The sequence below is a fragment of the Suricata suricatta genome, chromosome 13 (assembly GCF_006229205.1).
Source record: "Suricata suricatta isolate VVHF042 chromosome 13, meerkat_22Aug2017_6uvM2_HiC, whole genome shotgun sequence".
NCBI classification, from domain to species: domain Eukaryota; kingdom Metazoa; phylum Chordata; class Mammalia; order Carnivora; family Herpestidae; genus Suricata; species Suricata suricatta.
This window is the reverse complement of record NC_043712.1, coordinates 89,927,261-89,942,844: the sequence shown is the minus strand read 5'-3', so window position 1 is coordinate 89,942,844 and position 15,584 is coordinate 89,927,261. Positions and strand designations below refer to the sequence as shown.

The window sequence follows — 15,584 nt, the reverse complement described above, 5'->3', positions numbered from 1 at the left end:
GAGATGTAGAAAGTACAAGTTATCTTTATTCATCTTTGCAGTGGTAACTCGGTTTGGTGCATATTTTTCTAGCTGTTTGCAATGTAAATGCTAGCATACAGCCTCACACACCCACACATAGTATAAATGTTCACAAAAATTAAGAGGTATTTGAAAGAAACTTATTCGCAAATAAAATATTTGTTTTTTTCTGATTTACAGGTATAAAGAAAGTTCTACAGAAACACAGGTTATCAGGAAATTGCCACATGGTTACATTTCAACTTGAATTTCAGATTCTGGAAATCCAGGTAAATGAAGGCGTATGTTGTGATAACAGAGATTCTGCTGCTGTGATTAAGCAATTTCCACAGCGCAGCCTTCAGTAATGGCTGAACTTAGGAGGAATGCATGAACTAGGGACCTCTTGTAATACGTTTGTGCAAAGTGATACCATGTCAGAAAAAGTTTTATAGTCTAAACGCCCTGGCAATTGCATATGAGAGGGTTGTTGTTGAGGGTAGATGTGCTTTATTGGAAGGCAGATAGCAAGACCCTCCTCATCTCTCCGAGCAAGCCCCCAGGTCAGGGCAGTGGTATGCCAGCCACCTAGTACTTACTAGTTATCTGCTGGTGCCTAACAAGTATCTCCCAAAAAACTGCTTATCTCACCCATTTTCTATGGATCAGGGATTTGGGAGCAGCTGAGTTGGGTGTTCTTATTCAGGGCCTCTCACAAGGTTGTGGTCATTTGGAACTACAGCCATTTGAAAGCTCAGGAGAATTAGACTCCAGGTGGTTTGTGGTTACAACAGCAAGTTATATTTGACTGCTAAGACATGCCACAAGAGGGGGATACTTTTGGCTAAGACTTTTGCATAAAATCAGGAAGTAGATAGAATGATATAGTGTGTAGCATATTGCCAGGGTTGGGCAGAACAAGGCTCAGACACCTTCACAGTATGGATCCACGTCCAGGTGTCATTTCAAGAATTGACGGGGCCTGGGGCACAAACTTTGATAGCAGTAAACAGTCCAGTTGGTTGGTTTTGTGAACTGGGCCTATGTGGGGTATGTGTAAAGGAGGTGAACAGGGAAGGGTGATAGGCTGTCTCGGCCTCAACTCCTTGGTAACCAAAGCATGTGCAGCCGGGTGTCCCGACCCAAGTCCTGTGGACAAGATGCTACTTATGTTCATGTTTATGTACTATGATTCCTGATTTTTGTCCTCAGCCACAATAACAATTCCACGTTTTCTCCTTTTGTGTAGAACAAGGATTGGGGTCAGATAATCAGGACCCTGCATCCTTGAAGTATGCTAGCCACCCCCAGCTAGTCAGGAGTGCCTGCTCCAGGTGTCTGGGCAGGAGGTTTTGCTTTTCGAGAAGTCTTTGCAGTCTGTATCCCTGGTTGCTGCCAGGCATAGCATGGGCTGAGGGGTGTCCGGGCCCTCATCTGATGGCTGAGCTCCTACCTTGCTCCTGCCTCAGTATTCCCTTCTCAACACTGCTGAGGTAACTAAGGACATTCACAGTGTGTCATTGCCAGGGCTGGTTGAGCAGGATGACACCGGGCATGGGTGATGAGTGGCCTTAGGGGAAATGAACTTTTCCAGGTTGTCACCAGGCCTTGGGACTGTACAGAGTCACCAAGGTGATATTATTGTGTTGCATGACCTTAAAGATTCTCTGCCAAAGACTGAAACAATGGGTTACAGATGGATTGGTTTCATTTGGGATGGAAAGGCTGTGCTAGGGCCTCATACTTCCCTTTGGGTGCCCAGGAACACCTGGATGTTGCCCCATTGCAAAAGGTTGCATAGGTGTGCAAACTGAATTCTCTCTCTCTCTTTCCCTCTCCCTCTCTCTTTGTTTTTAAATTTATTTTTGAGAGAGCATGAGCACAAGTTACGGAAGGGCAGAGTGGGAGGGAGAGAATCCCAAGCGGGCTCCCCACTGTCAGCACGGAGACCAGTGCAGGGCTTGATATCACAAACTGTGAGATCATGACCTGAGCCAAAATCAAGAGTTGAATGCTCAGCCAACTGAGCCCCCCACTGGCCCCTGAATTTTTTCTCTTCAGGGCTAATGTGATCCTAAATTCAGAGTAGTGATATTCCACGTACTCACCTGCATCCTGGCCTCCATTAATGGACCAGGCCTATAGTCCACGTCAGGTTGATGGAGTCATAGGCCCAAGGTCCATCTCTGTGTCTAAGAAATCTGTAATAGCAGTGTATACATTGTCCTGGCGTGTCCTGGTAGCTTTGGGGTCCTTCAGGCTATTTCTGTTGTTGTTTATCTTTTACACAATCACTCCACAGGTTATGTGGAGAGCAGCTCGACTTTGGCAAAGTTAGGCTTATTCTGGGATCTTGTCCAGAAGTCCAGCTGAAAAGAGAAGGGTCTTCTCTGAGGTTGAGGCAAACCAGCTGCCAAGTGGAGCTGTACATTCCAGAATGGCTTGTCCCCAAAGATTGATTGGCATGTTCATTAGTGGGGCTGTAGCCTAAGAGATAAAATACAATGCAGTTTTTTAACTTCTTTTTGTTTTAGTTGAGTATTTTGGTCACCTTATTGCGGTGACGCAGAAACAAACAAAGGGTAGGGTGTCCCCTCTAATGAGGAGACCAGTCAGATGCCTGTCTGGCCGTGTCCCGAAGGAACTTAGGTGATGCTTAGCCATAGCGGACTCAGCGTTGTGACTTACGATCAGAAACTATTCTGATGCCGCCATAGACCATATGCCATTCACCACGGTATCGCAGATCAGGCCCACTCGGACTCCGTGGGTTAATGGGGAGCCACAAAATCAAACTTGGTAGGCAAGCCAAACCAAGTCGCACACTCACTCACACACACCAGAGGCTATTACATTCCCTCCCTCAGAAGTTTTTCAGACAAGACTGAGACGTTTAGAGAAAGGACATATAACTGGGCAATCACCACAAATTACTCACCCTTCCTGTTCTCTATCTCCACTCATAGAGGGGCCCCGGGCGCCCTGGGTGAGATCCTAACCAACCCGAAAAGGAGCAGAACTATTTCAGGGAATATTCCACTTACCTTTGATTATCTTCGTTTTCTTTTTTTTTTTCTTTTTTTTTTTCTTCTTCTACTCAGGTCCCTGTTCGGGTGCCACTCGGTGTGGGGGACCAGCCCACGCACCAGAGTCTAAGGGTCTCTGAGTAGGGGGCTGGTGTCAGCAAAATATCTACAAGAAAGAACACAGACAACATGAATGGTGGAAGAGACCACACTTTACTGTGAAACTTGGTGTCTTATATGCCATAGGTGATTACATGTTTCTTTTAATGATTACATTGTTTGTAACTTCTTAGGAATCACATGTTTCAGAAAGATCATTGTTTTCACGGAAGAGAGAGCAGAAAGTTAAAGACAGAAATGAAGCACAATACAGAAGATCAAAAAACATAATTTATCACTAAAAATACATCAGCAGGAGTCCTATTTTGTGTATATAGTGTAATATTAACTGAAGCTTATGACAAGGCTATTTTTCTTTAAAGGTTCAAACAATAGTCTGTGAGTAAGGTGCCTCTAACTAGGGAAGTTTCATTCAGAAAATCTGCCCATTTACTGAAACCACAATTACCAAGTGGCATGAATAATAGGAGAACTACCCCCAGTCTCTGATCCACTTAGGTCAAGCAGTCAAGTGCACACAATTTCAAGCAGGGGAAGCAGGGTCCCAGAGGCCACACAGCACTGTGCCCCAGTCTCCCAGGACCTTCGTTCTTTTGTCCTGATCCTCAAACGGGGGGAGGGCCAACCGTTATCCAGGGTAGCGCCTTCCTAGACAAGGCTAGGGACTTTGCGATGACATACGCTCCCCCCAGAGGCTTTGCCGTCACAGTGGAATCACCTCTGCACGCTTTTTGGCTGGATGGGCCCCAACAACCTTAGGCCTCTGAAGGAAAACACCAGTAGTAGTTTGATCCCGTTATAAGTCAGATCAAGGATGACCTCACAGTTTGGGGATATTTTTTATGACACATTGTGCTCCTGAAGAGTGGCTGCTGCCTGCCCAGAGAGGCATTCTTAGCATGAACTGGAACTGGATAACTCCTATAGGCGTTTGGCATGCTGGCACCGGGTGGCGTGTGAGGCAGTACGGACAAGACTGCAGCCACGTGGGCCCTGCTGCAGTCGCCGTGCTCCCGCCTTCACTGGACCGTGGTGGCACCAGCCCGTACATAATGTCATTATTAGCAGTGCTTTTAGCTTCATATTATGATCCCATAGTACCAAAGCATGATTGAACACTCTGTGAACATTTACTAATGGCTTAAATGTAGACGATTAGCTCACATGATGGGTAAATTGGAATTAGCCGAGCTGCATATGACAGAAAACTTCATAAAGGTGGACCAAAATACTGGAAGTACTAGAAATTTCTCTGTTGGCTTATGTAAAATTGTAAGGTAAGCTTTCAAGAGCCAGGATGGTGACCTTATGAGTTTCAGGCTCTGCCATCAGCTTTGTGGCTTCCGAATCATGGTACGATGATGATTTGAGCACTTCAGGTGTTGGGAAGGGGGATGGGCAAACAAGGGTTTATTTTTTCTATTGAAAGATACTTTCTAGAAGTTGTAAGGATTGTTATTTTCACCTACACTCTATTGGCCAATAACTTAATGCAAGAGAGGCTGAAAATTCAGTCTTTGTTATACATGGCCATGAGACCAGTGAAAAATTGGTGTAAGAAAGAAGTACAAGTTTTGGGAAACTACCAGTAGTTTCTGCCCCTATGCTTTAGGGGATGTGGAGATGAAAAATCTAAGGACAGGACAGTTGATAGTCTTTAATAGACAAAAATACACAGTAACTGCTGAATCTCTAAAGAGATAGAAGTTGTCATTGTTTACATTTCAAAGGAGTAGGAATTTTTTTTTAGTTTGTTTATTTTGAGAGAGAGCACATGCGTGCAAGTGGGGGAGGAGGAGAGATGGAGAGAGAGAGAATCCCAAGTCGGCTCCTTACTGTCAGTGTGGAGCCCAATGTGGAGCTTGAGCTCATGAAGTGTGAGATCATGACTTGAGCTGAGGTTGGATACTTAACTGACTGGGCCACCCAGGTGCCCCAAAATAGTAGGAATTTTTGAACTGCTCAGTTTTATTTAATTTACTGCAGACTTTCCCTGGTTATGTTAACAACACTTGGTTTCTCTCTGCACCTTTCCAATTTTATGATTTTTCTTGAAGACCAGATTACTAAGATGTTTCAAGCAGTCATAAGCAACTCCCGAAAAAGGAAGATTTTAGGAATGAGTCATATGTGGGAGAAATAGGGAACAACCAACTATATTTCTTTGTTGCTTAGAATTCTAATGTAATGACCTGATGAGAATTTTAAAACACTTTTTATTACTTAATGGTAAATCCGCACATATTCTAGGTCTACTTGTGTAAATCTGCCTTTAGAGTATTAGACCTGCTTAGTCTTAGGAGATATGCATGTAAATTCTGATGAATAGTACCACATTGCCTTCTAAAATGGTTTTACCATTTTATGTGTTCAGATTTTTTATAGTTGAGACTTAGAGGAAAAAAACAATGAAGACACAGCAACCTTCTGAACTCAGACATTTTTTTAAACAAAATTTCCACTAGAGGGAGATATTTAACCATCAGAAAATTGAAAAGTAACCTCAATAAAACTGTTGTACTTAATACTGTTACAATAAAATGATAGTAATACTAGGTGAGAATCATAAGTGACTTATAAGTTCACTATGATTAAGCTCAATGCCCTTGTAGGGAAATGTGTTAAAGGAGTTTGAGTGATTACCTGTGTTGGCACAGTTGTTATGGTCAGAGGTGATTGGAATATACAGTTCTGTTCTCCAGAGTTCCTCTCTGGTGTCATAAGAACTTCAGAATTCATGTGTGTCCGTATTCATCCTCCATGCAGCATAATAAGTCAGATGAGCGTCAGTTTGTAGGGGAAAGGGCTAAGTATGTTTTTGTAACTACTCGTCCTGAAACCCAATGAAATGAACAAAATTATTCCAAAGTAGGGAAATGTTGAATGAATATCTGGTCTTGGCACACCCTCAACTACTGGGAGCTCTTAAAAATAAAATAGGCAACTTGACTAATCACTAATGTTTGAGAAACAATCAAAAGCCGTTGTGGTGTTGAGTGATAAACTTCATCTTCTGAATAAGATCAACCATACAAGACTGGGAGAAACAGCTGTTTCATGTAATGTATAAAAGCCAATGTAGAAAGAAAGTCAAGGAAAATGAAGAATCAGAGGAAATATGTTCCAAACTAAAGAAGAAGATAAGACTTTGCAGCAGAATTGAAAAATACAATAACTGCACTGAAAAATACAACAGCAGACTAAAATAGATGAAAGGATCAGTGGACTTGAATACAGGGCAGAGGTGCTGACCCAATCAGAGAAGCAAAGAGTATGAAGAGAGGAAAGATAACTGAAGGGACTTACGGGACAATATCAAGTGAACTGACATTGGCATGATAGGAGTCTCAGAAGAAGGAGGAGAAAAGGCCAGAAAATTTATGTGAAGAAAAGGTGGGTGGAAAGTTTCTTAACCTTAGAAAAGAAACAGACATCCACATCCAGGAGTCCCAGAGAGTTTCAAAGAAGATGTGCCTAGAAGAGGCCAAGACACATAATTAAAACGTCAAAAGTTAAAAACAAGGAGAGAATCTTAAAAGCAACAAGAGAAAAGGAATTTGTTAAATAAAAGGAACCCCTCATTAGACGTTCAGCAGCTTTTGCAGCAGAAGGATTTCAGGCCAGAAGGAAGTAGCACAATATATTCAGAGTGCTGAGAGAAAAAAATTTCCAAACAAGAGTACTCTACCTGACAAAATTATTAAGAATTTAAGGAGATACTCTGGTTTCTCTTCAGATCGTAGAAATCTTTCGCCTTTTACTAAAGAATTTAAGGAGAGAGAAAACTTTCCCAGACAAACAAAACCTGGAGTTGATAATCACTAAACTGACCTTAATAAGAAATGTTAAAGGGGCTTGTTTAAGCTGAAAAGAAAGGGCCCTTATTAGTACATGGACACATGAAAGTATAAATGTCATGGTAACGGTAAATATATAGTTAAGGTAGTAGGTTAATACCTTATAAAGTTAGCTTGACGGTTAAAAAATGAAAGTAAAAATAACTACATAATTAGTTAAGGGATACTTGTGATAAAAAGATGTAAAATTACTGGAAAGAGAGTAAAAATGTAGAGCTTTATTTGTTCAAATATGAGTTGCTATTACCTTAAAGTAGACTGTTAACAGTACAACTTATATGTAAGTGTCACGGTAACCACAAATCAAAAAAAGTAGATACACAAAAGATAATGGGAAAAGGATCTAAGTGTACCACTAAAGAAAGTCAATAAGCCCCAAAGGAAGAGAGTAAAAGGAGAACCGAAGAAATAGAAAACAGCCAGAAAATAACAAAGTGACAATAAGTACATACCTATTAATGATTACTTTGAATGTAAAAGATGGCTAACAAGACCCATCTATACGTTGCCTACAAGAGACTCGCTTCAGACTTATCTAAGGACAAACACACTGAAAGTGAGGGGATGGATGGAGAAAGAAATTCCATGTAGATGGAAACCAAAAGAAAGGTGGGGTAGCTATACTTCTGTTAGACAAAAAAGACTTAAAAAGGTTTTTTTTAATATTTATTTTTTAGAGAGAGAGAGAGTGTGAGTGGGGGGAGGGCAGAGAGAGGAGACACAGAATCTGAGCAGGCTTCAGGCTCTGAGCTGTCAGCATAGAACCCAAGCTGGGGCTTCGACTCCCAGACCATCAGATCATGACCTGAGCTGAAGTGCTTAACTGACTGAGCCACCCAGGCGCCTCTAGACAAAATAGACTTAAACGCAGACTATCATTAGAGATAAAGCAGGGCATTTTGTAACAGCAAAGGGGTTGATACAACATGAGAATATAACATTTGTAAATATCTGTGCACCCCAAAATAGGAGCACCTAAATGCATAACAAATACTAAAAGACCTATTGGAAGAAATGGACAGCAGTACAGTAATGGTAGTGGACCTTAGTACCCCACTTACATCAACGGATAGATCATCCAGACAGAAAATCAATAAGGAAACATGGGCTTTAAGTGACAGATTAGACCAGATGCACTTAACATGTACATACAGAGCATTCCATTCATAAACAAGAGAATACATTCTTCTCAAGTGCACATGTACCATTTTCCAGGATAGGTCATATGTTCGGCCACAAAACAAGTTGTGATATTTTCAGAAGATTAATATCAAGCAACTTTCCTGACCACAGTTGCAGGAAGAAAACTGGAAAGTTCACAAATATGTGGAGATTAAACAACATGCTACTAAAAAGTTGACAAGTTAGTGAAGAAATCAAATGTGAAATAATAAACCTTCTGACAATGGAAAATAAAAATATATCAAAGTTCTGGGGATGCAGCAAGAGTAATTCTAAAGGGGAAGTTCATAGCTATAAATTTATACCTCAAGAAACAAAAATTTAAAAACCTATCTTAACACCTCAGTGAACTGGAAAAGAAAAACAGACAAATAAATAGAGCCCAAAGTTGGAAGGAAATAACAAAGCTCAGGGCAGAATAAGTGAAATAGTCTAAAAAGGCCATAGAAAAGACCAGTGAGAAACCAAGAGCTGTTTTCTTTGAAAGATAATAATAGGCAAACCTTAATTAGACCCACCAAGAAAAAGGAGAGGGAACTCAAAATCAGAAGTGAAATAAGAGACAATACAGTTGATATCACAAAAAATAGAATAATAAGAATACAGTTATACAACCTAAAAGAAATGAACCCATTCCTAGACACCTACAACCTTCCAAGACTGGATCAAGAAGAAATATCTGCAGAGACTTGTAATTGAAAACCTTACAGCAAACAAAAATCTAGAATTAGACAGCTTTCCTGGAGAATTCTATCCAACATTCAAAGAAGAATTAATAACAATTCTTCTCTAATACTTGGAAAAATATTGAAGAATAAAGAAGACCCGTAAATTCACTTGAGAAGCCTGTGTCACCCTGGTACTTAAACCAGACAAGGACACCATAAGAAAAGAAACTTAGATGCCAGTGTTGCCAATGAACATGGATGCAAAATCCATCAACAAAATATTAACAGACTAAATTCAACAATACAGTGAGAGGATTATACACCTTGATCAAGTGAAATTAATTCCAGGGGTGCAAGAGTGATTTAACTTTTGCAACAATTGGTGCGATATATCACAGTAACAAAATGAAGATAAAAATCATTGATCATCTCAATAGATGTAGGAAAAAGTATTTGAGAAAATTCAACATCCCTTTTTTATGTTAACACCCAAGAAGTAGATATAAGAGGGAGCATACTTCAACTAATAACGGTATTTGTGACAAACCTGCCTTACACTCAGTGGTGAAGAGATGAAAGAATTTCCTCTAAGATGAGGAACAGGGCTTACCTTTGCTGCAGTTATTCAACATAGTATTGAAAGTTCTAGCCAGAGCAATTAGGGAAGAAAAAGAAATAAAAGGCATTCACTTTGGAAAGGAAGAAGTAAAACTATCACTATTTGCAGATGACATCATATTTTATATAGAAAACCCTAAAGCGGATGCCTGGCTGCCTCAGTCAGAGGAGTGTGCAACTCTTGATCTCAGGGTCATGAGTTCAGGCCCCATACTGGATGTATAGATTATTTAAGGGAAAAGAAAAGTGAACTTAAAAAGAAATCTTGAAAACCCTAAGGAATCCACCAAGAAATTGTTAGAACTTATAAATGAATCCAGTAAAGCTGCAACATAGAAAATCAATATACAAAAATCTATTCTTTTTTTATACACTAATATTGTACTATCAGAGAAATTATGAAAACAATTGCCTCAAAAAGATTGAAATACTTACTGGAGATAAAAAACCTGTATATTGTAAACCACAAGACATTGACCAGAGAAACTGAAGGCAGAAAAACATGGAAAATATTCTGTGCTCATGAATTAAAAGAATTAATATTTTTTAAATGTCCATGGTACTGAAAGGAATCTACAGATTCAAGTACAATCCCTATCAAAAGTCCTATGGCAGGTTTCACAGAAATAGAAGATACAATTCTAAAATGTGTATGAAACCATAGAAGACCGCTAATAGCGAAGTCTTGCAAAACGAACAAACCTAGAGGCATGATTCATCACTTCAAGCTGTATTACAAAAGCTATAGTAATTAAAGCGGTATAGTATTGGCATAAAAAGGTTAATGGGACTGAATTGAGAACTAAAAACCCACACATAGGTGGAAAGTTAATTTCTGACAGTCGAGAATATACATTGAGGAAAGGACTTGTCTGTTTACTAAATGGTGTTCGGAAGCCTGAACAGCTACATGCTAAAAGATGAAGCCAGACCTCTGTCTTCTACCGTACACAGAAAATTAACCCAAACTGGACTACACGCTTGAATGTAAGACCAGAAACCATAAATATCCTAGAAGAAAAGATAGGCAGTAAGCTCCTTGACATGTCCTGGTGTTTTGAGTTTTTTGTTTGATACCAAAAGCAAAAATCAACAAGTGCAACTACATCAAACTAAAACATTTCCCTACAGCAAAGGAAATCATCAGAATGAAAAGTTAACCCTCAGAATAGGAGAAAGTATTTCCAAATCTATATCTGATGGGGCTAATATCCAGAATATGTAAAGAACTGCTCTAACTCAATTGCAAAATAGCCAATTTGGTTTAAAAATGGGCAGAGGATCTGAATGGACATTTTTTCAAAACGACATACAGATGGCCAAACAGGTACATGAAAAAAACCAGGGTATAGAAATCAAAACCACAATGAAATACCAACTTAAACCTGTTAGGATGGCTCTTATGAAAGAGTCAAGAAATAACAAGTATTGGCCAGGAGGTGGAGGAAGGGGAGCTCCTGTGTACTATTGACCGTTGAGGGGAATGTAAATTTGTAAAGTCAGTAGAGAAAAGAATATGGAATTCCCTCAAAAATTAAAAATAAAAAGCTACTATGTGATCCAGCAATTCCATTTCTGGCTATTTATCTGAAGGAAACAAAAACACTGAAACAGATATCTGGGGTGCCTGGGTAGCTCAGTCTCTTTAGCATCTGACTCTTTATTTTATTTTATTATTAAAATTTTTTTAATGGTTTGTTTATTTTTGAGAGAGAGAGAGAGAGGGAGAGAGAGCGCATGATCAGGGGAGGGGCAGAGAGACAGGGAGACACAGAATCTGAAGCAGGCTCCAGGCTCTGAGCTGTCAGCACAGAGCCCGATGCGGGGCTCGAACCCACGAACCGTGAGATCATGACCTAAGCCGAAGTCGGACGCCCAGCCAACTGAAGCACCCAGGCGCCCCTTAACCCTCTGACTCTTGATTTCATTTCAGGTCATTATTTCATGATCCTGAGGTCGAGCTCTGCATAGGGTTCCATGCTGAATGCAGAGCCTGCTTGACATTCTCTCTCTCTCCCTTTCTCTCTGCCCCTCCACCACTTGATCATGCGTGCACACGCTCTCTCTGTCTCAAAAAAATAAACTAAAAAAAAAAAATTGTGCTAAGTGAAATAAGTTAGAAAAAAAAATCTACCATATGATCTCACTTATATGTATAATCCCCAAAAGCCAAAAACATGGAAAAAAATGACCAGCCTCAAATATTATAGATGTCCAGGTAATGGTTGCCAGAGACAAGGTGCTGGGAATGTGTGTGAAACTGGTGAAGGGAGTCAAAAGGTACAAAATTTTAGTTTTAAATTAGTTACGGAAGTCTAATGTATAGCATGATGACTATAGTTAATTGCTCATTTCAAAGTTGCTAAGTGGTTAAATCTTAAAAGTTTTTATTAGAAAAAATTTTGTGGGGTGCCTAGATGGCTCAGTTGGTGGAGCGTGCAACTCTTTTTTTTTTTTTTTTTAAGTTTATTCAGTTTGAGAGTGAGAGCATGAGCAGGGGAGGGGAGGGGAGGGGAGAGAGAGAGAGAGAGAGAGAGAGAGAGAGAGAGAGAGAGAGAGAGTCAGTCCCATGCAGGCTCTTTACTGTCAGCAAAGATACCAACATGGGGCTCAATCCCATGAACCGTAAGATCATGACCTGAGCCAAAATCAAGAGTTGGACTCCTGGGGCATCTGGGTCGCTCAGTCAATTAAGCATCTGACTTCAGCTTGGGGTGTGATATCACAATTTGTGGGTTGGAGCTCTGCAGGAGGCTCTGTGCTGACAGCTCAGAGCCTGGAGCTTGCTTTGGATTCTGTGTCTCCCTCACTCTCTGCCCCTCCACTGCTCACACTCTGTCTTGCTGTCTCTCAAAAATAAACATTAAAAAAAAATTGGGGACGCTTAACTGAGCCACCTAGCACCCCTAGCATGCAGCTTTTGATCTTGGGGTTATAAGTTTGAGCCCCGTGTTGGGTATAGAGATCACTTAAAAATAAAATGTTGAAAAAATCTCGTGAGTATGTATTGTGATGAATGTTAACTAATTGTGGTGAGCATTTTGCAGTATATACAAATATTAGGTCATTATGTTGTATAGCTAAAAAATATGTTCTATGTCAGTTATACTTCAATAAAAAAGTGAAGAATATAATCCTATATCATAGGCTCCAAAGAAAATGTACCTGATAATGAGAACATTCGAACCAAAATGAAAGAAAACCTCAAAATCTGATGTAGTTTGCTTTATTAGGAGTATATAAATTTTGTAAAGTTAATAGACCCTTTCCTGAATGTGTTTACCTACAGTTCTTTTTTAAAAACATTTATTTTTGAGAGACAGAGAGAGACAGATCATGGGCAAGGGAGGGGGAGAAAGAGGGGGAGACACAGAATCCGAAGCAGGCTCTAGGCTCTGAGCTGCCTGCCCAGAGCCCGATGTGCGCTCGAACCCACAGACTGTGAGATCATGACCTGAGCTGAAGTAGGAAGCCGAACCAACTGAGCCACCCAGGCGCCGCCCCCCCCCCCCCGCCCCAGTTCTTAAATTGTACCGAAGAATGAAAACTATAGAATCAAGTTGGACAGACCTTGTTAGAAAGTAATGTGTTGCTGAGACCCAGGCAGGGGCTTTGAGGTCAGGTTGGTGTGCAAGATCCCTCTCTTCATCTACCAACTGGAAGGGTTGCCCTAGTTAGCACTCTTATAGGCAGGAGAGAGATGAGGAAACCGGGTGTTAAAGTCATATTTCCAGTGGCTGAACAGAATCCACCAACTGCCAAAAATACATAAATAAGGAGGGGCCCGTAAATCATAAGCTTTATGGTAAGGTAAGGCTTATGGGTGAAGGTAATGGGTGAATGGCCAAAATCCAACACACACACAGTTAATTAACTAAAGACAAGATGTGCCTCTGAAGTTTAAAAAAATTTTTTTAGAACAGGTCAAATGAGTTATAATTCACATAACAAATGATTCATCCATTTAAAATATACAATAAGTTTTAGTATATTCAGAGTTGTACGACCATTACCATATCAGTTTTAGAACATTTTTATCACCCCAAAAGGAAACTCCTTACTTTTTATACTCAGTCCGTCTTCTTCTGCCCAGACCTATACAACAGCTAATCTGTTTTTTATCTTTATGGGTTTGTGTGTTTTGGACAGTTCATTTAAGTGGAATCATGTAGTATGTGATCTTTTTGACTGGGCTCCTTTCATTCAAGATAGTATTTTCAAGGTTTGTTCATAGAGTAGGTATCATTACTTCATTCATTTCCTTTTATTGATTGAATTTATTCCACTGTGTGAATACATCATATTTTGTTACTCATTTATTAGTTGATGGGCATTTGGGCTGTTTACGCCTTTTTGCTACTGTTAATGTTAGTGTACACATTTGTTTTGAGTTGTAAGAGTGCCTTTGGGATTTATGTTTTGGATGAGAGATGATGGTAAATGCCCACAGACAGGCCGCCTACTTAAACTGTAGCTGCTCCTAACAGTTCCCACTGTATCCTCAGGCTGCTAAAAACTAAACAAAGATTATAAGCCCTCAATATCCATTTCTGTAGCAGCTCAAAAGAGAGACACATCAGATAGTGCCTAGATAAATGGAGAAGTGTCAGGAAGTATCCACTCCCTGATTTCCTAGGAAATATTAAAAATTGCTAGATCTAGTCCTGTGAACACATAGTACTTCCAGAATAGAGCGCAAATATGGTGCCAAGTTGTTTTTCATCTTAATTTAGCACTTATGCAAGCATACGGTCATGCAGTGAATTGATAAGAAAATGGAGATAAGTTCACTTTGAAAGAATTAATCCAGGAAGTAAATACAAGAACATACTATATGAAACCTGTTTTATCAAATGAAGCATTTAAAGAAAATTGAGTAAGAGAAAAGAAAGATGAGAGAAAGAAGAATCAAATGATTATAGTGCTGAGAACTATAATTGAAGTAACCAGGAGGTGAATATGGAAGACAGTCTTGAGAAAAATGGCCTGTAAGAGCAAGTGAAAAGAACAATCTGGAAGACCATGAATGGTCAGTATATGATTTTTGCAAAAACAAGAACAGAAACAAGCGAAATAGAAATGATAGGAAACTGTATAATAGAACAAGATTTACTAAAGGAGAAAACCTGAATTTATAGATCAAAATATGTTTTTGTAATAGGTAGCCATAAGTCTTTGTCTTCATTTCTTACTGTTTGAGGATAGATTCTTGAAGTCAAACTGCTGGTACAGAGAATATGTGGATTAAAAAATTTTTTATTTTAACATTTATCCATTTTTGAGAGACAGAGTGCAAATTGGAGGGACAGACGGAGAGGGAGACACAGAATCTGAAGCAGGCTCCGGGCCCTGAGCTGTCAGCACAGAGCCTGACATGTGGCTCAGATTCACAAACGATGAGATCACAACCTGAGCCGAAATTGGACACCCAACCAATTGAGCCACCCAGGTGCCCTGAGAATGTGTGTATTTTAAAGTATGCGTTGTCAAAATGATTTCATAGGTAAAAGTGTTGTCTCATTGGTTTAATTTACATTTCTCTTTACTTGTGAGAGTAAACACTTTTTGGCACATAAATTGTCTAATACATTTGAGGTTTTAATTCAGGTTTTTTACCTTTTTCTTTTCAGTTTTCATTTCTCCTCATGTTTATGATAAAAAAAATGTTCATCAGGTTATTCTTTCTCTTTCAGTTATAAAGTCATTTTTTAATATAAATACTTTAAGTTTCTGGAGTGCCTGGGTGGCTCACTTGGTTGAGGACCTGCGTTCGGCTCTTGAGTTTGGCTCAGCTCATGATATCACAGTCATGTGACCAAGCCCCACGTGGAGCCCGCTTGGCATGATCTCTCTCCCTCTCTCTCCCCTCCCCCAGTCATGTGTTCTCTCTCTTTCTCTGTCTCAGAAATAAAGTTTAAAAAGAGTTTTTTCAGTGATTATATTTGCTTTTTTTTCTTTTCCTGTTATTTTCTTAGAAAGTTGTTTTTCACTCAGAAATTCATTAAATGTCTAGATTTCCTGCTAATGTTTTATGGTCTTAGTGTTTACATTAAAATAGTTCATTTGGAGTTCATTTTGGTTTTTGATATGGAGTAAAGATCTGATTTTATTTT

The 15,584-nt window shown here is 39.7% G+C and overlaps 1 protein-coding gene across 3 annotated transcripts in view; it reads left to right on the top strand.

The window, feature by feature from the left end:
* Positions 1-15,584, top strand: part of CENPP (centromere protein P) — a 211,338-nt gene that overhangs the window by 11,208 nt on the left and 184,546 nt on the right. For all 3 annotated transcript variants that reach the window (XM_029919447.1, XM_029919446.1, XM_029919448.1), the window contains exon 3: positions 202-290. In XM_029919447.1, the coding sequence (XP_029775307.1) occupies positions 202-290 (89 nt within the window). The remainder of the gene's footprint in view (positions 1-201; positions 291-15,584) is intronic.